The sequence below is a fragment of the Nerophis lumbriciformis genome, linkage group LG02 (assembly GCF_033978685.3).
Source record: "Nerophis lumbriciformis linkage group LG02, RoL_Nlum_v2.1, whole genome shotgun sequence".
NCBI lineage: Eukaryota > Metazoa > Chordata > Actinopteri > Syngnathiformes > Syngnathidae > Nerophis > Nerophis lumbriciformis.
The window spans coordinates 29,938,479-29,962,132 of NC_084549.2; the positions used below are offsets into that span (position 1 = coordinate 29,938,479).

Consider the following 23,654-nt stretch of genomic DNA (forward strand, 5'->3'; position numbering starts at 1 on the left):
AAGTCAGCTGGAATTGGCTCCAGTTTACTCGTGACCTTTAACTCGATAAGATGTAGAAAAGGATTAAGAAATGACATGATGATTGTGCTGGATAAGTAGAAGATAGATTGATGGATAAATACTGAGAAACTGATGCAGGACTAGTCTCCAACACAGTTAACATTGACTCCTCCTGTTAGTCACCTTGTAAACGTTTTTTCCAAACCAAAATGTCACTTTAATTTAATGTAAAGTTGCACTGCAAAAATCTAAGCAATAATAAGAGTGAGATTTTTTTATTTTATTTCCTGGTATCCTAACCATCAAGCAGATGTATACTATTGGCTGCATGTTCATTATAAAAAAAAAATGCACATATAGCTTTTAATTGTAACAAACATTAGGTGTCCAGGTTGGTCACCATGGCAAAGATCATCCTCATGTTAATTTTAAAAAGTCAGCATAACATGATTTAAAGTTGTTAAGTTAAACCATGTTGTTGGTGTGAGTTGAGTTTAAATGTCCCAATATAACACCAAGCAAGTATACGCCTGCATGATTGCAAACAAAAGACAAGACACCTGCTTTTCAGTACACTTTACTTGCTTTGTAACATAAATCTTCATCTGAAGACCTTCTTGCAATGCTTTTCAGTGGAACCTGAGATCAAAAAACTCCATTTAGGAGTATGTATGTAGTATATTTCTGTTTAATATGTGTACGTTTTTCATCCTCCGAGCAAGAAAAGAAAAAAAAAAACCTCCTCCCCCCACCAACATTTCTAAAAGACAAATAAAAATCAATAAAAAGCAAAACAACAGTGTTGAGGTTCAGGCTTTGTCTCTACAGGAATGAGATGAGGTGGGGAAAAAGGCGACCATCACCCTCTGCTGGACAAAGCAGATAAAAGTTGGCACCACTTGAGACCAACAGATGGGGGGGAAAGGTCACCAACACACTGTGGGCATCAGGTAGGCAAAAAGAGGGAAGATTACACGTGGAGAGAAAAAAAATCAAAACATATTCTAAATAAGACTACAAATGAGAATATGCTTTATATGTGTTTGTGCAACAGTGATAAAAAGGCACAGTAACACAGTGTGTCATTTTTTACTGGTTTGAAACAAAACACCAGAAGTCAAGTGTCTGGTGAATCAGCTCTCAGTCTGTGGCCACACAGTTTCTACCTATATACCACTCTTATTGCGCTGAGGACTGCATCATGTACGAGTGGGAGCCCCTGCAGAAAGTAATAATCCTCAAACAAACATATATTGCCATTAGTCCATGCTACCATCATAGTTCACTTACTGCTCGCGTTTTATGCACTTAAAACCATCATAATGGTGCACATTTTTTAAGCAGATATTGTCAAAGCCGATGAAAATTCAAAATGGCTTTGTGCAGCTCATAAATTCCTAATTTCCCCTAACTCTTTGCTACCAATACTGAGGTCAAATCTTTACAAAATGTTACCACACCAAGCCAAAACATTCAATAATCTTTAACATTAGACATTTCTGACTAAAACAGAAAAACAAATGCAGATTCTTGCTATTCAAATATTATAATAATAGTTCCGACAATTTAAAAAATAAATCTTTATAGTTTCCTTTTACATTGGTAACAAACCATGAAGTGTGATTGTGGGAATTAATATTGATACAGCAAAGTTGCGCCACTAAGTTACTGGCTAAATGATATTGACTAAAAATCTACATAGTATTTAGTAAATAATACCACACCCACTAAAACTTTTAAAGAGATACATAAGTTTTACAAAATATGAATAAATATATTATGTGAGCTATACCTGTTCTTGGTTTTGTAAAGTATAGTTTATGGGTCGATCTGAATGCAGCCCTTTTGTTAAAAACTCCAACACATTGTATGTTAAGCACAATGGTAGTCAATATCTAGGAAACTGCTTTTATGGTTGGAGTTATTTCACCTTCATCTGACATTTCAGTATTGGTTTCCATGAAAATGTGCAGATTTTTTTTTTTCATTCCTTTTGGGAGGAAGATTACATGAGCACAGGCAGCCGTGTGTCCCGATGCAGATTGCGTATCACAACTCAAATCCATAAAGAGACAAAGAATCCAAAGAGCTCAAATCTTCCACAATTATACCATAATATTCCTTACCCATCCAAGCTTCTCTGAACCTTTTCAAGGACCTATTATCTCAAAACTGCACTTGAAACTCAAATGATTCCCCCTTCAGTGCTGAGAGAACAGCAAATTGTGAGGAGGGTGGGGAAAAAAGCAGGCGAGCTGGGGACGAAACGAGGGAAGGGGGGGGACTATTGGCTCGGCGTGTTTAGGTCCTTCCTGCAAATAGTAGGCGTTGATTGGGGGAGTAAGGTGAGAGGGGGCAGGGGTTAGGTCAGGTTATGGCGATAGATAATAAAGGGCAGGGCTGTGTCTTTGCAGTGACCCCTGCGATCGTCGACCTCAATGAACGATGAGGGCCCCTGCGGCGTAACTCACGGAGCTGTCCTGCCAGTTCCTGCACTCACTTGACTGAGCGTAGTTCAGAAAAGTGAAGTTCATGTCTAAACCGTTCTTCCTCAGCTCAGCTACAGCCTGCAAAACATTGAAAACACAGATGGAGCATTTATACTGTATATCCAATCCAATCCAATCCACTTTATTTATATAGCACATTTAAACAACAAAATGTTTCCAAAGTGCTGCACAACAATATTAAACACAATTAAAAACAATATAAAATAAATGTGATTAAAAACAATTTCAAAGGGTAAAACCAATTAAAACAGTAAATAGAAAGCAAAAGCAAAATTTTAAAAACACAGAGGACAACAGAGGACCACACAACTCACGTAGTGTTAAAAGCCAGAGAATAAAAGTGGGTCTTAAGACGAGACTTAAAACACTCCACTGTGGGAGCAGTTCGAACATGGAGGGGCAGAGTGTTCCAGAGCTTAGGGCCGACCACAGAGAAGGCCCTGTCTCCCCTGGTTTTAAGTCTCGTCTTGGACACCACGAGCTGGAGCTGGCTCTCGGACCTCAGAGCGCGCGCAGGATTGTAAGTTTGGATGAGGTCCGAGATATACTGAGGTGCCAGTCCATGTAAAGCTTTAAAAACAAACAGCAAGGTTTTAAAATCAATTCTAAAATGAACAGGGAGCCAGTGCAAACTCTCAAGGATTGGGGTTATATGCTGGCGTCTCCTGGCCCCTGTTAAAAGTCGTGCTGCCGCATTCTGGACTAACTGCAACCGGGAGAGAGCTTTTTGGCTAATGCCAGCATAAAGTGCATTGCAGTAGTCCAGGCGACTTGAAATAAAAGCATGCACGACTTGTTCAAAAAGGTTAAAAGATAAAAACGGTTTTACCTTTGCTAAAAGACGAAGATGATAAAAACACGATTTTAAAACGCCATTGACTTGTTTGTCAAGTTTAAAATCGCTGTCTATAGTGACGCCAAGGCTGGTGACTTTGGGACGCACATAATTTTGCAATGGTCCCAAGTCAGTGAGGGCCGGACCAAACACTAAAATTTCCGTTTTTCCCTCATTCATTATTAAAAAATTCTGGGCTAACCAAGCCTTGACGTCGCATAGACAGTTGAGAAGGAGTGTCAGGGGGCCGTGGCCTTTTGAAATAGGCATATAAATTTGGCAGTCGTCTGCATAAAAGTGATAAAACACTCCATGCCTCTTAAAAATCTCTCCAAGAGGAAGAAGGTACAGTGCAAACAGGATGGGGCCTAGAATAGATCCCTGGGGGACACCACAGTAAAGCGGAGCAGAAGAAGAAGTGGCGTCCCCCAGCCTGACAGAGAAAGACCTTTCTGACAGGTAGGATCTAAACCACTCTAATGCAGTCCCCCTGACACCCACACAGTCTCTCAGGCGATCTAAAAGAATTGTGTGGTCGACTGTGTCAAAGGCAGCTGTAAGATCTAAAAGCACTAAAATGGCAGAGCTGCCAGAATCAGATATTAAAAGCAAATCATTAAAAACCTTTAAAAGTGCAGATTCAGTACTGTGCAAAGCTTTGTATCCAGACTGAAATGGATCTAAAGTGCTATTTTCATCTAAAAAAGGTTGTAGTTGCGCCAAAACACATTTCTCCAAAATTTTTGACACAAAAGGTAATTTAGAAATGGGCCGATAATTTGACAAACTTGTAGGATCAAGACCTGTTTTTTTGATCAAAGGCTCAACAACAGCTCCTTTACAAAAAGAGGGCACACTGCCAGAAATCAAGCTGCTGTTGATGATGTCCCTAACAGATAAGTCAATAGAGTCCCAAACTTCTTTAAAAAAGCGAGGGGGGACTGGGTCTGTGGGACAGGACGAGGGTTTTAATTTGTCGACTATTCCTGTAAGCTCAGGCATGGACACAGGCTCAAACTGACAGAACACAGCCGAGCACCGAGTGGCCACATTGAAACTAAATGGAGAAGGAGAAAGATTTGCCCGAATAGTAGCAACCTTGTCGTTAAAAAAGGAGAGAAATTTTTCACAAGTTTCCCTTGTCATCTCTAGTGAAGTGGCTGGATTCGGATTAAGAACAGTGTAACTCCTTTCGGTACACGGCAACACAGGAAAGTTCTTTTTTGTAAAACGGGCGTTTATTGACTCCTCCTTCTTGCTGTACACACCATCCACGCCAACACGCCAACACGCCGTGAGAACTTACAAAATACAGTACAATACATCAGACTTTGATTTCACATCAATAAACACTCAGAAAGAAATTAAATTACAAAAATACAATACCTCGTTGGCTGCTTGTAACGAAAAGAGGTTCTAATAATCACTTGCTTGAAGTTTTGTACAAATAATCGAATACACTTAAATCTTTTGAGGAGCTGAAGACAACGTGCTCAAGCACCCTCCCCTCTTGCTTGTTCTGCCTTATTTACTGTCCGTGGGGTCGCAACATCACAACAATCGTTCCGCCTTGCAACACAATTAACTCAATACATTTACATTTTGCTCAGGAGATTTTACAATCACACATTTTCTAATAATATTTTATAACTCTGCTTCATTAACTTATTTATTAATATTTATTTATTTATGACACATATTTAAAGCATGCAAACTCTCAGCAACAGCTACAAACAGAACTAATAGATTTAAAAAGAACACGTGGCTTGTTGATACTATTTGAAATTAAGTCTGACAAATATTTAGTTTTTTCAGCTTTAACCACACTTTGATAGTTCTGACAGCTTTCTTTTAAAATTTGATAAGAGACCTCCAAGTGATCCCTTTTCCACTTACGCTCCGCCCTTCGCCACTCACGCCGAGCTGTGCGTGTGGTTTCATTGAGCCAAGGCTCCTGTTTTGACTTTGGACGTATAGCTCTGAGGGGCGCTATACTGTCCAGAATCTCAGAACATGTGGAAATAAAAGAGCACATTAATTGTTCAGTGTCTGCAGAGTGTGATATATTCTGCATAGACACAGTGAACAAAGGAGAAAAGGTGGCTGCAGTGTCAGTTCTAATAACACGCTCATGACGCACGGCAGGCGGTTTTACATCAGGGTCCAAACTTAAATTGAACATAACAGGACTATGATCGGAAAACACAGCATCACCAACAACGACATTGTCAACATTAAAACCATAAGACAGTACAAGGTCTAAAGTGTGTCCGTGTACATGCGTTGGGCCAGTAACATGCTGAGCCAAATTAAAACCTTCGATCAAGTCCAAAAACTCTCCGGCCATGGGTTTAGAAGGACAACAAACGTGTACATTAAAATCCCCGACGATTAAAATCTTGTCGTAGCGCACCAGACTAAAAGCAATGAAGTCCGAAAAGTCCTTAATAAAATCTTTGTTGTGCTTTGGTGGTCTGTAGATCACAGCACAAAATACTGGATCAGTCTGTCGCAGCTCGAAACAGCTCAGTTCAAAGGAGGGAAAAGACCACTCCACGATCACCTTGTGATGAACGCTTTCCTTTAAAACAATAGCTAAACCCCCGCCACGACCGCTTGTTCTCGGCGTGTTAATGAAAGTACAGTCTGGAGGTAATAGCTCTGAAAAAGCAGCAGACTCACCGGTGCCGATCCAGGTTTCTGTCAAGAACAGTATATCCAAAGAGCATGATGAGAAAAAGTCCTGAAGAACGAAAGTCTTGTTCATCACGGATCTCGCATTCACAAGTGCACACCTCGTAGACGTTGTTGTAGCCACGTACGGTGCCCAGCTCAGCGACCGAAGATTAGCCAGGGACACGCCACCTGAGCCCGGGTGAGACGAGCGAAGAGGGCGCAGCGCGCAGGGATCCTCCCGCTGTCCGATGATTGGCACCAACCAAGATCCGACCAGCCGAAGCGCGCGGCGTGACAAATAGCGACCAAAACAGTCGCTGTACTCCCGGGGAATTGCCGAGGACCTCACTGCGTCAGGATACAGTGCCAGCCAAGCTTTCACCTTTAGCAGTCGGCCGGATCGTACTCCTCGGCGTTTCCGCTTCCTGGGCAGCGGCGCGTTCACCCGACGGAAGCACTCAGGTAGGTTAGCATGGAAACATGAATCCGGGTCTCTTGCATTGTAAAGTTCACATGACTGTACTGACTTCCCAATCCTCAACAACTCCTGGCGTTCATACACTAGAAGTGAGTCGATGGTCCTCGAAACACACGTCAACATAACCACAAAACAGACAATAGTGATCATAGACAAGCGGCGAGCCAGACACACCGGCGCCATCTTGTTTAGCTCTCTCAATGGTATATGGTAGGAAGTTGACTTCAGTTTCATTTCTTGGATGATGGTTGACATTAGCATTGTTGTATGTCACCATCTCAAAAGCACTATTTTAAAGAACACGCACGCAGGCACGCACACACAAAAGCAGTCCCAAAGGAGTGACCAACAATTTACAATCATAGTCCAATTAGGTTCATTAGGTCTTCTAAGAATTATGTAATTGTTATTCTTATAGCCAGACCTGTGTGTTGATTTCATACCTGACGGTTTCTGTAACTGACGGCCACAGTTGTAGTCGAAATCGTCAGGTACAAAATCAACACACAGTTCTTGCTTTAAGAATTAAAATTACACTTTGCACTAGTCATGTTGTTGTTAACTTAGGCTATACATTCAATTATGGCAAAGATTCATAACTTAACTTTGTCTAAACCATACTTGCCAACCCTCCCGGATTTTCCGGGACACTCCCGAAATTCAGCGCCTCTCCCGAAAACCTCCCGGGACAAATTTTCTCCCGAAAATCTCAGGCGGACTTAGGTCCGCATGGACCTGAGTCCGCTAACCCACAATATAAACAGCGTACCTGCCCAATCACGTCATAACTGTAGAATGATCGAGGGCGAGTTCTTGGTTTCTTATGTGGGTTTATTGTTAGGCAGTTTCATTAACGTCCTCCCAGCGCGGCAACAACACAACAACAGCAGTGACGTTTTTGTCTATTGTAAAGCAGTTCGTCTGCCGTAAACAGCAATGTTGTGACACTCTTAAACAGGACAATACTGCCATCTAGTGCATTTGATGAAAGCACTTTTGTGCGTGCCACACAGCAATGCATCATCAGAGAGGGTGTTCAGCATGGTTCGAAAAATAGTGACAGAGAATAGAACAAGGATGGACAATTCAACCCTTAACTCAACAATGCAATGAGTAGATGAGTGTTATGTGTGTGTGTATATGTGTAAATAAATGAACACTGAAATTCAAGTATTTTATATATATATATATATATATATATATATATATATATATATAAATATATAAATATATATAATAAAATAAATATATATTTATAGCTAGAATTCACTGAAAGTCAAGTATTTCTTATCTATATACACACATATATATATATATACACACTATATATATATATATATATATATATATATATATATAAAATACTTGACTTGGTGAATTCTAGCTGTAAATATACTCCTCCCCTCTTAACCACGCCCCCCACCTCCCGAAATCGGAGGTCTCAAGGTTGGCAAGTATGGCCTAAACTAATGTGCGTGCATGTGTGTTATGTTGGGTGTAGTTTTCGTGCTCAAAGCCGGGAGAGGCCTGGATATAATTAAGATTATATATATTTAATCCTCCTTATTGCTTTAGTTTCATAAAGTCACAATATTCATTCAATTTACTCAACCAATTAAAGACACCAACATACAAACATACAAAGTAGATTAAGCAATTTCAGTAGAGATAAAAAGATGCACTGAAATGCTTAAGTGGGAATGGTTTGAATGTGGAAGAGCTGAAGCTGTACTGAAATGTATTATTGAAATGTGTTTATAAATGTTAGAAAAGCAAGATAAGGTCAAAATAAATTCGCAAAATGTGCAAACATTTGCTAAAATGCTAACTTTAGCATGCTATTAAGCTAGAGCAAGTAAGAAAATCAATGACTTCAGTATTAGCCTACGTACAACTACAAAATTTGTCAAAAATGCTCAAACGCTAACATTAGCATGCTAACAAGATAGCATCAGGTAACAAAATACCGTATTGTCATCCGGTCTATAAGCTGCTACTTTTCCCTCACACTTTCGATATCCACCAATACTAACAGGAGGACAACGAAGACAGCCCTGTCCACTGAACACAAGCGCCTGTGTAAATATTTCATGTTTCAATGTGTACACCTGTGACTTATAGATGTGGCAGCCAATATATGTAAAAAATAATTGTCCAGAAATTAAGGCGGTGCGGCTTTTAGCCTGCAAAATTGCAGGATGATTTTTAGTTGTCCATCCATCCATCCATTTTCTACCGCTTATTCCCTTTGGGGTCGCGGGGGGCGCTGGAGCCTATCTCAGTTGTATACAAACAAAATTGGCCAAAATGCTAGCATGCTAACAATTACTACTAGCAACCAAGCTTTTACAACAGGCATGCAACTATAATAAACATAGTTAAAAGAATACCTCCTTGATTGTGTCAATCAAAAACTGAGCATTTTTGTGCAAAAAGTTTGACTGTACGATGCTGTCAAACATATATTGAACATTTGTTGCCATTATCTTGCTTTTGGTGAGTATAAAATCAAACATTCCATCAACCTTAGAGGACATGCAGATTGCAACAGCAGCGACCTTGTAACCGGAAGAGTAAATTGTAGTACTCACATTTAGTAGCACTCCAATGGGGTGACGGCCACAGATGGTGTTGCGGTACTTTTTCAAGTAGTTGGTGAAAGACATGGGATCCAGCTGCTCTATAATGCCCATTCCCTTTACAAAGAAAGATGTGGGAAAAAATCTATAAAACTCTGCTTTTTGCCTAAGACACTCATAAATCCAAAAGGTAAACATGATAAATACTGTTAATTGTATGAGACCTGAACAACTTTAAATTGCACTCCAGATTTTTACCATTTTATCAAGATGCTCAATAGACCTATAGATCTCCCCTTGCGCTTCATCGTAGTACGTGTAACGGAACCGCTGACCTTCAAAGAAAGAATAAAGTCGATGAAAGAATGTCTGAGCGTGCATTTTTCACTGTTTCTTTCCATCGCAACTGACCCCAGTGGCAGAAGTCCGATGAGATGATGAAAAGGTTGGAAGGGTCAGCCAGGTATTTGCTAAGCAGCTTCCCGTACTCTTGTTCTTTGGACTCGCTCAGAGCGCCCACAAGCACGGGAACGATACTGAACTCATCTTTGTGGCTGCCAAGAATTGAATTAGTCAGTGAATGAACTGATGTAAGTGTTCAGTAAGAGGATCACCCAAGGAAAAGCAGCATCACACATGAAGGGGAACTGCACTTTTTTTGGATTTTTGCCTACAATCCTTATGAGAGACAAGGATTGTTCTTGTTTTTTAATGCATTCTAACTCGTAAACATAAATAAAAAACATGAAGTCATCTATTCCGACCATAAAGCCTAATAAATAAGCATCCAAAAAGTGCCAATAATACTCCAATTACATTTCTTGACCTGAATATTAACCAAGTATTAGCGATATTACATTATAAACACTATTGTTAAAGGGTAACTGCACTTTTTGGGGAATTTTGCCTATTGTTCACAATCATGAAAAACATGACTGATTGTTTTTTTTCTTAATGCATTCAAAATATTATTGTTTTTTTTCTTAATGCATTCAAAATATTAAATAAACGTAAATAAAAGTCCACTTAAAGCGGAGCCAATGGGAAGTCCTCTATTCTGGCCATAAAATCCAATAAATGACCACCCAAAAAAAGCAGCAACAGTACTCTTATTTACATTTAGTGATTTGATTATTAAAGTATTAGTGATATTGTTATTATAAGCGTTAACGCAAACAAACTATTTGTAGCGGCGCCACGATCACTACCGTGTGTCCGTATGTTTACATCATTGAGTGGTCTGCTGTTTCCTCGCTTCCCTGCTCCTTGGAAGTTAATTTTAGATCATAAATCATGCATCTCACCTGCAAACTAAGTGGTTGAGGATGTAATCCGACAAATTGGTACACTACTACAGCCATAAGACTCGGAAGTGGCGAGAACGACACGAAAAAAAGCTTGGTCCCCCTGCCCGCACGAAAATACACTTGTTGCCCCTGCCCCCACGAAAAGACGTTTGGTCCCCCTGCCCCCACTAAAAGACGCTTGGCCCCCCTAACCCCCACCCACCCTGTTTGTTTGCGTGGATTATGAGTCATTCTTCATTCACCAAAATGGGAATATATGAACATCCCAGCAGTCGGCATCCTAATGACAGCAGACCTTACGCAGTAAGTGATGTTTTGTTATGTTTGTTGGCTCTAATGAAGTCTGCAGTGAGTAATAATCAGTGATGAAGAAAAAATAACTAAATATACATTGTGATGAGTTTTTTAAATGAATGCGCCGCGCATTTCCTAAAATGATCAAAATACGTAAATATTCAAGGTAAATATAAATGTTCCTGTTACTACATTACATATATACTTACATCATGTATATAAAACCCTATTGAAGGTGTTTGGATGTTTTTAAGAGCTTTATAGGCAGAAATGAGTGGCTACCATAGGCTCCATGTAAGCAGACTTGTATTTATGTTTATTTACAAGTAAGAATGCATCAAAAAAATACATCCCTCGTCATGTCATTTTAAATTTTTTTAATTTGACATTCATGTCAGGCAATGACATAAAAAAAAAAGTACAAAGTTGACAACACATAATAATATAAATTAATATAGTGCAAAAGGTAATGTACAGTATGTAATGCATGATTGTCGAGTTTTGCCTGAAAGGGAGTGGGAAGAAGATAATTTATTTAATCCCACCCCCAGTGTCTTTCATAATGATTGTGAACGATAGGCAAAATTCCAAAGAAAGTGCAGTTCCCCTTTAAGAACCTACAGTGAGCAGAACAAGCATTTCATACACTGCTTATTTTGCAAGCGTTCTCACTTACAAAGCATTTAGAAGTCTGTAATCTTTATCATAAGTATCTTCAACGGGGAGTGACTGAACCTAAAACATTTAATATTTCGGTACAGAAACCTTAATTTGCAAATAGAGATTAGACGTTTCCTGTAGTACTTGACCAGCTTTCTACACACTGCAGCAGGGATTTTGGCCCACTCCTCTATACAGATCTTCTCCAGATCCTTCAGGTTTTAGGAATGTCGCGGGGCAATACGGCCTCTCCAAAGATTTTCAATTGGGTTTAGGTCTGCATTTTACGGGGCCACTCCTTAGTTGCCTTGGCTGTCTGTTTATCAGTCGTTATCAAGCTGGAAGACCAAGCCACGACCCATCTTCAACGGGATTCATGGGCAAGATTTTGCGATACATGGCCCCATCCATCTTTAATACAATACAATCGTCCTGTCCCCTTTGCAAGAATGATGTTGCCACCTTTGTGCTTTACACCTGGGATGTCTTGGGATTGTACTCATCCTTCTTCCTCCAAACACGGCGGGTGTGTTTGGACCACAAAGCTCTATTTTACATGACCTTCTCCCATTCCTTCTTTGGATCATACAGATGGCAAACTTCAAACGGGCCTTGACCTGCGCTGGCTTGAACAAGGGGACCTGGCGTGCACTGCAGGATTTGAATCCATGACGGGGTATCGTGTTACTGATCGCTTTCTTTGAGACTGTGGTCCCAGCTTTCTTCAGGTCGTTGACCAGGTCCTGTTCCGGCCTGATCCCTCACCGTCCTCATGATCATTGATGCTCCTTGAGGTGAGATCTTGCATGGAGCCCCAGATCGAGGGAGATTCACAGTCATCTTGAACTTCTTCCATTTTCTAATAATTGCACCAACAGTTGTTGCCCTTTCAACAAGATGTTAGCCCCCAGGCTTGTGCAGGACTACAATTTTATCTCTAATGTCCTTACACAGCTCTCTGGTCTTGGCCATTGTGGAGAGCTTGGAGTCTTTTTGACCAGGTGCAGTTAGTACAGTGGAGAGCAGAAGGATTTCTTTAAGAAACAGTAAAGGTCTGTAAGGGGCGGAAATTCTTAATGGTTAGTGGGTGATTAAATACTTATGTCATGCAATAAAATGTAAAATAATAACTTAAAAGTTATACAATGTGATTTTCTGTATTGTTGTTTTAGATTCTGTCACCGTTGATGAGTACCGTACCTATAAGAAAGATTACAGACTTCTACATGCTTATTCAGTGGGAATTTCAAATTCAGCAGTGTATCAAATACTTATTCTCCTCACGGTATATATAGCAGCGCATTGATCAGAGAGAGGCAACTTCCTTATGCTGTATAAAAAAGTTTAATTAAGTCTTCTTATTCATATATTTTTCTAAATTTCTCGTCGTCGGACAATATTTTTGGTATATTAGATGGAATTTTTACTTGACATGTTTCGACTGTCATCTACAATCTTCTTCAGAAGGGTCACCTGACCACTGTGACTTGTTGCCTATTGGCTGTTCTTATAGGCGTGGCCAACCAGACAGACCTGTCAAGTCTACCTTGTTGCCCCACCCCCGTAGAACCGACAGCAAATATCATCCCAAGAATTTACGGCACCCCAAAAATAAAAAATAAAGACACCCCACTACACCTAATAGTAGACCGTGTAGGTTCCGTTAAATATAATTTATCAAAAGCGCTTGTTGAAATGTTACAACCCCTCCTTGGCCTCACAGAATACCACTGCAAAACCAGGTAGTCTTGACAGGTCTGCCTGGTTGGCCACGCCCATAAGAACTGCTAATAGGCAACACGTCACAGTGGTCAAGTGACCCTTCTGAAGAAGACTGCAGATGACAGTCGAAAAATGTCAGGTAAAAATCCATCTAATATACCGAAAATATTGTCTGACAATGAGAACATTTGAAAAGTATAACTTCCTAATGCTGCTATATTGACATCATCAGCTGTTGAGCTGCTTTCTTACCTCGGAACTTGTTAATGTTAACTCTTGATTATAAATTATTCCTCTCACCTTAATAGTAAAATAATGTTGACATAAACTAAGAAGTTTGTACACTTTGACAGCCAACTTTGACTTTTAATGGCTTAAAAAGACCCGAAAAGACGCTTCGTCCACCCCACCCACTTTTTTTCTTTGCGAAGATTATGAGTCATTTTTCATCTAAATGGGAACATATCAGCATCCTGCCAGTCGGCATCCCAGTGAGAGCAGACATTGTACAGTAAGTGACGCATGCTTAAAATAAGAAAAATATGTAAATATTACATGTTATTATAACTGTACCTGCTACTAAAAAGTTAAAAGTACCCATGATTGTCACACACACACTGGGTGTGGCGAAATTATTCTCTGCATTTGACCCATCACCCTTGATCACACCCTGGGAGCTGAGGGGAGCAGTGAGCAGCAGCGGTGGCCGTGCCCGGAATCATTTTTGGTGATTTGACCCCCCATTCCAACCCTTGATGCTGAGTGCCAAGCAGACATTACATATATACTTAAAGCAAAATGTTTATGGAAGTTTATGGAAGAAAAATTCCAAAAAACTGCACTTCCCCTTTAAGGTGTGTTAGCCTCAAAAGCCATTAACAAACTCTTCTGTAGCTTGTGTTTCAATTTGCAAATGTGTGCTTGGACTCTTCCTAAATTAGTAATCAAGTGCAATACTGCATCAATGTGATTCCGGTTCACAGCACGTAAAACAAATGCTAATTAAAACCTTGGTACAATTTAATTAAGCCAAATGGTAACTCTCTGTGGAAGCACACAAGAGTTAATTAGACTTGGTTAATGAAACATGCCTTACCTTTCCATGGCTTTCGCAGTGTAAGGTAAGTGCATTTCGATGCTGTGCTCGTCTTCGTCCGTCTGCATGCTCATCCGCTCAAACAACCCTGTTTTCCAAAGGTCGGCATAAACTGGAAATGAAAAGTTTACATTTTGATTAGTGCACACTACAGTGATCGATACACTTGAGCACAATTCAGAATTGGAAATTTCAATTAAATTCATTTGAAGAATTGGAATTTGAATTGAATTGACTCCACCCCACAGGATGTTTTATTGGAATTGCAGGAAGTGGAAATAACTTCATTACCATCCATCCATCCATCCATTTTCTACCGCTTATTCCTTACAGCCAAGTAACAGGAAACGGTGTCACGTTCAACAAAGGTATCATTCTAAATACAAAAAATACTTTACAAACACTACATTGAAAGACCAATTCCCTCCATTTTGAATACAGTGGTACCTCAGGATAAAGGTTATTCATCTTAAACGTTTTTCGGGATACAAGCTCTCTCTCTCGGCTAATTGTTATGCTTTAGATTTGGTTTAATAATGCCCAAATTAACCCAGTAGGATCCACACAAATTATAGCTTATAAGTAGAGATCGCCAAACTTTTTTTTTTTTTTCAACCATTGGAATAAAGAAAGTGACTGTGAAGGAGCGTTAGCATCCATTAAAATATGGAGAAGCTGCTGATGGTGTGTTTGACGGAGAAGCAGCGCGAAGAAAATACTGTAGAAGTCTACTCTCCAAGGTAAATGCTGTACTTTTTTACATTTCTTCATAAACTGCTGCCAAAGTAAATACTGTACTTTATTATTACATTTATTCATAAACTACTGAAGTTTGTTGTCCATTATATTGTTTTTGATACAAAAGTTCTTATTTTAAAGTTTCTTTTATTTTTTAAAAGGCATTACCGGTATATGTTAAAATCGTGCTGTTTTTTATTGGGGGGAAGCACATAATAAATCGATTTTTAAATAATTTCAATGGGCAATACACAATACACGTTTTTCTAGGTATGAGCTAATTAAACCTGAATCCAGAGGTACCACTGTACTTGGATAAAATCAAGCATACTGGAAAATTAAGAATGTTTCCACCATTTTTAATAGTTTTAAATAGGGATGGGCGATATGGCCAAAAATGTATACCATAATATATATTGCAGCCTCTTGCGATAATGATATATTATTTGGCATATAAATGACATTAGAACCATTTCAAAATGGGTTACAAAGGCTCCTGATTTAACTGCCGAAGTATATGGTAACATACTGTGTAATTTCCAGTTGTACTATTAATATCCGGTAACTTTCTGTTGTAACTTGGTTACACTTCTGTTAAAAGTGCTGAGCACGTATTCTACTGTTGATTTAATACTTTACATTAGTTTTGGGTTGTACTACACATATACGTATCGGCACAATACCAAGAAGTTACATGGGCATAAAATATACAATTTTCAGGGTCATTTAATGGTAACATTATTGATCACAACTGTAATCAGACAAAAACACAGGATGGTGGTGTAACAATATTAATTATTATTTAAATTATTTCTTAATTCCTTTTTAATCACATACAACATTCATAATAAAGTCAATAGTGCACAAAATAACTAAACAAAAGCAGAACCTACTATTGGCTCTTATTTTCTGAGTTTGTAAACAATAACACATTTTGTGATAATAAAAATGATCGATCCCTATGCTGATACTATACTTGGTATTGTTACGGTCAATATCTGTATTGAGCCGCCTACCCGTTTACATTTAAGAGCTCTCGCTTAGTGGTTACCATGGCTTCTGGTATCCTCCTACAGTGGATGGAGGTGAAGACTAGTGATTTAAAAACTGCACTGTGGAGGGGCATTAGCCGCTAGCAAGAGCGCTACATTGCGTTGAGGATGCATTTGTTTGCTTATTGCTGTTAATTTTGCAGGACATAAACATGCATTATTATGATATGAGAGAGTATTTATAACTCTATCGTTGTCTAAATTCATATCATCGCGCAACCCTAATTTGAAAGTAACAATATCACTAACTTTTAATTTCATACCTACAGAACTGCTAAAATGAAAACTGTTAGCATGCTAGCATCGAGCACTATGTACAGGAAGACCTAAATGTTCTGAATGAGTTGAGCATTTTGACTTAAGAACAGTTTGAATTGGTTGGAAAATGTCGGAGTAATTGCTTCTGGAATACACCAAAATTATCAGTTGGAATTTGATAGAATTTCAATTCTACTTCCTTTAATTCAAATTGGAATTGCAATTTTACTTCCTGTTTGCAACCTCAATTCAAATTCCATTCAAATTCAAGGAATGGAATTGGAATTTGGGAGACATTCAATTCAATTCGGTGGTGCCTAGTTTGAGGCCCAGGTAAGAAACAATGACTACCCTTCTGGTCGATTCGCAAGTCATAGAGAGGTGTTCTATAGACGTCTGCTGGTGACAGGGCACAGCGGGAGAGGGGCACATGGTGAGAGGGTCCCAAGATGAACACCCTACGACTGGAGGGCGATAGACATTGTCTCACTCAAAAGGTTGTGACAGGAAGGCATAGATATTACACAGTGGAACCTCTAAATCCAAAACTATGTTGTAAATTGTTGACATTTAAGGTGATGCATCAAACTTACCAGTCAAAAACTGCTTAAAGACAAATTGTTTTTAATATTAACAGCTGTTAACTTATTCTTGCACAAAATGTAAAATGTTTTTTTTTAAATGTCCTTACAGTTAGTCTTTATGATGGTGGCCAGAGAATGAGGGCAAGCAGTGTCCCGAACAGGATTATTTTTAACTTTAGAGGTTCCTTTTAGATGAAAGCTTTATTATCCTAATACGAAAAGGTGACTTACGTAACAGAGGGGTCCACCTGCTTGTAGGCATGTGCGGCACAAGCACCACAGTAGGTATACCCTGCATGCCTGCAAACAAAAGAACACGTATTAAGCACAAGAGCTGTCTTAAAACACGGTGGTGACTGTTCTCTTCTATTTGTCAATGTGTGATTACGGAGCAATGATGGCTCTAGCGGGTTTGATTGTGGACTGTGCGTGTGACAGCCAGCCTTCTAGTTGTGCATTCAGCTGGGACCCTGAAAAGGCAGAAGAAAATCAAAATAATCTGAATAATGACAATGGAAAAGGGGGTAAATCCAAATTGGTAGTATTTAAGAACTATTTACAGGAAAAACTAATTGTAATCCCATTCAAAATGCAGTACTGTGTACAAATCTTTGTTGTTTTGGCAATACTTCAATAGTTAGTTACATATAGTGAATTGCCACATACGGTTGAGAACAAAAGTTTACATACACTTGTAAAGAACATAATGTCATGGCTGTCTTGAGTTTCCAATAATTTCTACAACTCTTATTTTTTTGTGATAGAGTGATTGGAGCACATACTTGTTCAAAAAAACATTCATGAAGTTTGGTTATTTTATGAATTTATTATGGGTCTACTGAAAATATGACCAAATCTGCTGGGTCAAAAGTATACATACAGCAATGTTAATATTTGGTTACATGTCCCTTGGCAAGTTTCACTGCAATGAGGCGCTTTTGGTAGCCATCCACAAGCTTCCGGCAAGCTTCTGCTTGAATTTTTGACCACTCCTCTTGTCAAAATTGGTGCACTGCAGCTAAATTTGTTGGTTTTCTGACATGGACTTGTTTCTTCAGCATTGTCCACACGTTTAAGTCAGGACTTTGGGAAAGCCATTCTAAAACCTTATTTCCAGCCTGATTTAGCTGATGATTTTAAGTTCTCCTGAAGAATTTGGAGGTAATCCTCCTTTTTCATTGTCCCATTTACTCTCTGTAAAGCACCAGTTCCATTGGCAACAAAACAGGCCCAGAGCATAATACTACCACCACCATGCTTGACGGTAGGTATGGTGCTCCTGGGATGAAAGGCCTCGCCTTTTCTCCTCCAAACATATTGCTGGGTATGGTGGCCAAACAGCTCAATTTGTGTTTCATCTGACCACAGAACTTTCCTCCAGAAGGTCTTATCTTTGTCCATGTGATGTCAGATGAAACAAAAATTGAGCTGTTTGTAGAAAAGGGGAGGCCTTCAATCCCAGGAACACCAAGCCTACCGTCAAGCATGGTGGTGGTAGTATTATGCTCTGGGCCTGTTTTGCTGCCAATTGAACTGGTGCTTTACAGAAAGTAAATGGGACAATGAAAAAGGAGGATTAACTCCAAATTCTTCAGGACAACCTAAAATCATCAGCCCGGAGGTTGGGTCTTGGGTGTTCCAACAGGACAATGACCCCAAACACACGTCAAAAGTGGTAAAGGAATGGCTAAATCAGGCTAGAATTAAGGTTTTAGAATGGCTTTCCCAAAGTCCTGATTTAAACATGTGGACAATGCCGAAGAAACAAGTCCATGTCAGAAAACCAACAAATTTAGCTGAACTGCACTAATTTTGTCAAGAATGGTGGTCAAAAATTCAAGCAGAAGCTTGCCAGAAGCTTGTGGATGGCTACCAAAAGCGCCTTATTGCAGTGAAACTTGCCAAGGGATATATAACCAAATATTCACATTGCTGTATGTATACTTTTGACCCAGCAGATTTGGTCACATTTTCAGTAGACCCATAATAAATTCATAAAAGAACCAAACTTCATGAATGTTTTTTGTGACCAACAAGTATGTGCTCCAATCACTCTATCACAAAAAAATAGGAGTTGTAGAAATTATTGGAAACTCAAGACAGCCATGACATTATGTTCTTTACAAGTGTATGTAAACTTTTGATCGTGACTGTATATTGTGAGAACATTACTTTATAGGGTGCAAACTTCCACCAAGGCTGAATTAACCAAAAAATAACAAACTGTGTGGCATGTTTTATCTGTGTTATTTGTCCAGAGTGTTATTATGATTCTGGAGGTGGACTATTCCTTTAAACACAAAATGACCCAAACTGTAATAATACAATAAATGTCCAGCAAGAAGGTAAGAGCCTACCATTGGGTAATTACTGCATTGCAATATGTTATCTAACCAGAACTAATAAAGTGAGTTTTTTCTCATTTCTTTAACAATGTCAAAAGACATCCCGTGTTTGTGGAAAAAAAATGTATCTGTTTCAGGCAGATACAATTATCAGCATAACTGGAACAAAGCATGCGACAATGTCTAAGGAGATTGCAGAAACTACAGAATTGGGTTAAGAACCAACCAATGTGTCGTTGAAAAGTGAAAAAACTCAAACTCAAGGCCCGTGGGCCAGATCTTGTCAGCTACATCATTTCATATGGCCCACAAGAACCTGGAAATAATTTGCGTCAATGAAGTACTTTATCTTTCCATCTCCATTTTGAAAAAATAAAATAGTAGTACTGCATGAATTTGCATATATTTTAAACTTTAATTGTATCTAATAAACATATATCATACATTTCAAACATGTTTTTGTTGAAATTTTAAATCTACTTGACTTGAAAGCAAGTTATTAATCAAATTGTACACTGTAAAAATGACAATGGATTTTACGGTTGAAAAAAAAGGCAGCTCAGTCGCCAGAATTTTGTCGTAAAAAAGAGGTATAGTGCTTCCATTTACAGTAATGTGCTGTGAAAACCACAGCACATTTTATGGTAACATTCTTGTGACTGAGCTGCCAGGGATCTTTTTAACTGCAAAATATACAATTTGTTTTTACAGTGTATGTAAAAACACCAAATGCATAGGCAAATGTTTCACAATATCATGGGGCACACCTTTGTATTCAATTGTTAGAAGTGGCCCACTGAGAGCAGCCTAACGGCTATGTGGCCCCCAATGAAAACGAGTTATACACCTCTGCGCTACGCAGTGGTCCGAGTCTTCCACCATTAGTAGAGTGGTTCTTAACCTTGTTGGAGGTACCGAACCCCACCAGTTTCATATGCGCATTCACCGAACCCTTCTTTAGTGAACAATAAAATGTTTTTTTCTTAATTTTATCTTAATTTATAAATATTAACCATGAAATTATGTTATTATATTATATAAATACTAATAAAGATATATTTTACAAACAAATTTACAGGAATGTACACATGATCCCATGTTTGCATCTTATTATGTAACATGTGAATGTTTTAGTGGGAACTAAATGCGATATCTGAAAGGGGTACAAATTATTTCCAAAGCAGGAACCCCACCCAGACTTACAATACTAGTATACAGCTCATGAAAAACAAAATGTTTTGTTATTGTCATTGTAATTGGGCCAAAATACTAATATTAGAAAATAATCTCATGGAAATGACTGCTGTCATTTGATTATAATAATAAAACATTTAACTTGTTATTTAGTCAGGTTTGGGACCGGTGTGCTGCTTTTGTGGCCACAGTGCATGTGCACGTCTAACGTCGCTCACATGTGCTCCACTGAATGCTCAAGGAGTTTTTGCGTTTGCTCACGCATACGGAAAATTAGAGGGAACATTGTTTGGGGGTATCCATAATACGCCGATAGGGAGAAGTTTTTATTTACACGATGAGTCGGGTGTGTCTTGACCTCCGCGGCGGAGGCTCCGCCGAACCCCTGAGGCCGACTCACCGAACCCCTAGGGTTCGATCGAACCCAGGTTAAGAACCACTGCATTAGTATCTAGGCGAAAATAATTTAAAATTTGGAAAAATAATTATGTGAACCTGTGACACTGAGGAAGCTTGTGTAAATGATGCCTCAGCAAATGTGTGTTGTATTCAAAGCTAAAGCTGACCCATTGAAATATACTGTTTCAAGTTTATTCTAAGCAGGAACAGCCGGCATTGATAAACCTGTCCCTCCATCCATTTTCTACCGCTTGTCTCTCTCAGGGTTGCGGGGAGCTGGAGCCTATCCCAGCTGCACGAGGGCAAATTTCTGTAAATGTGTCAGTTTTAGCTCTGGGGCCAAGGTACACCATGTCTGCTAGTGGACCCGCGTTTTTTGGCCTGGCAATGTACATTCCTGTATTGTCTGGGTCGTCACAAAATGGTTAAAATCGGTTGTAGATTATGCGACTGTCTTCCTCTTGATGCTATACTGCAGGTGTGTTAAACTAGTTTTTTATTTAGGGACTTCATCACAATTATGGCTGCCCTTAGATATGAATATAAATGTAAAATAGCCGTGTTACACAGTTTTCAGATAAGTATTTTTGATTACTATAATTTTTACTTACAGATTGATAGATAACTTGCTTTACTTGTCTTAAGATGAGATAATATATAAGTGAACAAAATTTCCAATTGAATGCAGTACATTTTTCTGTCAAAATTTAAAGAATAATACATGTCCTTTATTATTAACAGCACTTTTTTGCAAGCCACTTTAATGACGTGGCGAGCAACATAAAATAATGCTGCGGTCCACTTAAAATGACAAGACGGTCAACATATAACATTGAACCCTTTGCTATATGGTGTCAGATTTCTGTAAAAAAAGTTAATTAAAAACAAAAACCTTCAAAGACAGTACAATGTTCACTTTTATAGTATTGTTGTAGTGGTATTTTGCAACACTGTTTATGATTGTAGTTGTGTAGGTCTGCACTACCTCATACTGACAGCAGTTTATAGCGTTTCACATAGTTCCAGTTTGATGTAGAGCAGGGGTGTCAAACTAATTTTAGATTGGGGGCCACATGGAGAAAAATCTACTCCCAAATGGGCGGATTGGTAAAATCACAGCACGATAACTTAGAAATAAAGACAACTTCAGATTGTTTTCTTTGTTCAAAAATAGAACAAGCACATTCTGAAACTGTACAAATCATAATGTTGTTGGGTATTATTTAACAATTACCTGTTGCGGTTAATAGTATATATATTTTATTTGTCGTTATTTATATTTTCTGAATAGATTATGTGATAATGTTCATCAGTCAACTCATTGGTGTTAATGTTCAATCTATCAAGATATAAAAAATGATATCAAAATCAAATTACAGTATCTTATATATGCAGTTTGATCATTTTCCTCGACTGATGTACTAACATCATGTGGTTTATTTTGTACATATGTAGCATCATCTACAAAGATACAAAAAATTGCTATTGCGATATCCAGTGGACACATTTAGAACAGCTGTTTTTTTCATTCAAAAATGTCAGGTTATTTGTTATACTTAGCAAACTCAACCCGCAGGCCGGATAAAACCTGTTCGCGGGCCTAATCCGGCCCTCGGGCCATACGTTTGACACCCTGATGTAGAGTAACTTCACCACTACAAAGAACAACAATAAACATATTGTCAATGAAACCTGCTCAATGGCCTTGTGGTTAGAGTGTCTGAGATCGGTAGGTCGTGAGTTCAAACCCCCGGCCGAATCATACCAAAATGGGACCCATTACCTCCCTGCTTGGCACTCAGCCTCTAGGGTCGGAATTGGGGGTTAAATCACCACAATGATTCCCGAGCGCGGCCACCGCTGCTGCTCACTGCTCCCCTCACCTCCCAGGGGTTGGCACAAGGGGATGGGTCAAATGCAGAGGGTAATTTCACCACACCTAGTGTGTGTGTGTGTGTGTGTGTGTGTGTGTGTGTGTGACTATCAGTGGTACTATAACTTTAATACCTCTCTGGCAGTGTCCCTGGTATTGTCGCAAAGGATAACAACAGATATAAATAGAGAAGGTTTATTTATATATAGTAAAATGAGGCAGGTTTGAATTTTTGCTGATCTAATGTACACGTCATAGGAAAAACAACCAGCTATCAATACAGTGCAGACAGAGAGGCTTAAAGGGATAACAGGCTAGCTGCTGAAATGGGGGAAGGGGTGAACACGAATGCTGTTTACCTAGTTCTTTGTCTCTCTGTGTGGAGTATTTGACAAAGCATTTTAAGTGATCCAATGTCCCTCTCACAAACAAGGCCACAACAACAACCGACATATTTAGTGTAGAGATGCTGCCATGATGTTTTGTTTTTTTTTGGTATCCGTCGAGCCACTTGAATGCTTGCCCAGCAAGTTCTGCAACATTCGCCAATGGTGGTCATCTTTCCATTTGCCCAAAAATGCTAATATGCTGTTAAGACATTAACGCGAATAAAAAGCAAGACATGGCAAGCGAGTATGCTAACTGGTAGCTCCTTCTTTTATCTCCATCAGCTGAATTACAACCCAATAGCGCGCATTATCGAATGGCTTGTAACACAAAAAGCTTGTGTTTTAATCGGTTGCTGTCACTGGATATCAAACGCTACACAAAACGGAGTGCGAACCAAACTCAACAGACACGCTGACACGGCATGAAAGAAGAGAAAAAAGAGCTATCACACAGTGTGCTAACACGGCCGGTGCTGTGTTGACAGTTACCCGAAGCGGAGTACCAGCTCCCGGCGTGACTTGCTTCTCTGCACACCACTCGGTTGGACATCTTGGTTCCAAAGCCGCCTATTTTGGTGTAGTTAAATCTTGCCAGGTGATTTTTAAAAGGGGGTCGTACGCCAGTGTCAGCAAGCACAAGTAGGAAAAAAGGGTTGTGGCTAACT

General features: G+C 39.2%; 1 protein-coding gene across 1 annotated transcript; it reads right to left on the reverse strand.

Annotated features, from left to right (window-relative positions):
• Positions 1 to 564: 564 nt before the first annotated feature.
• On the reverse strand, positions 565 to 23,615 carry memo1 (mediator of cell motility 1). The gene is made up of 9 exons (XM_061923199.1): positions 23,479 to 23,615; positions 17,178 to 17,259; positions 17,021 to 17,089; positions 16,557 to 16,669; positions 14,158 to 14,269; positions 9,490 to 9,632; positions 9,337 to 9,413; positions 9,091 to 9,195; positions 565 to 2,567 (listed from the first exon to the last, which is right to left on the reverse strand). Exons 1-9 carry the CDS (start codon positions 23,537 to 23,539, stop codon positions 2,436 to 2,438), a joined length of 894 nt encoding a protein of 297 aa, XP_061779183.1. The 5' UTR covers positions 23,540 to 23,615; the 3' UTR covers positions 565 to 2,435.
• Positions 23,616 to 23,654: the final 39 nt, after the last annotated feature.

Excerpts from the sequence above, each read along its gene's own strand:
- memo1 (XM_061923199.1), bottom strand. The coding sequence starts at position 23,539 with ATGTCCAACCGAGTGGTGTGCAGAGAAGCAAGTCACGCCGGGAGCTGG. Across the intron at positions 16,670-17,020 it reads CAGGTGGACCCCTCTGTTAC|TCGTAGGGTGTTCATCTTGG; the intron begins GTAAGTCACCTT and ends ATCGCCCTCCAG. Across the intron at positions 9,196-9,336 it reads TTGAGCATCTTGATAAAATG|GGAATGGGCATTATAGAGCA; the intron begins GTAAAAATCTGG and ends TTCTTTGTAAAG.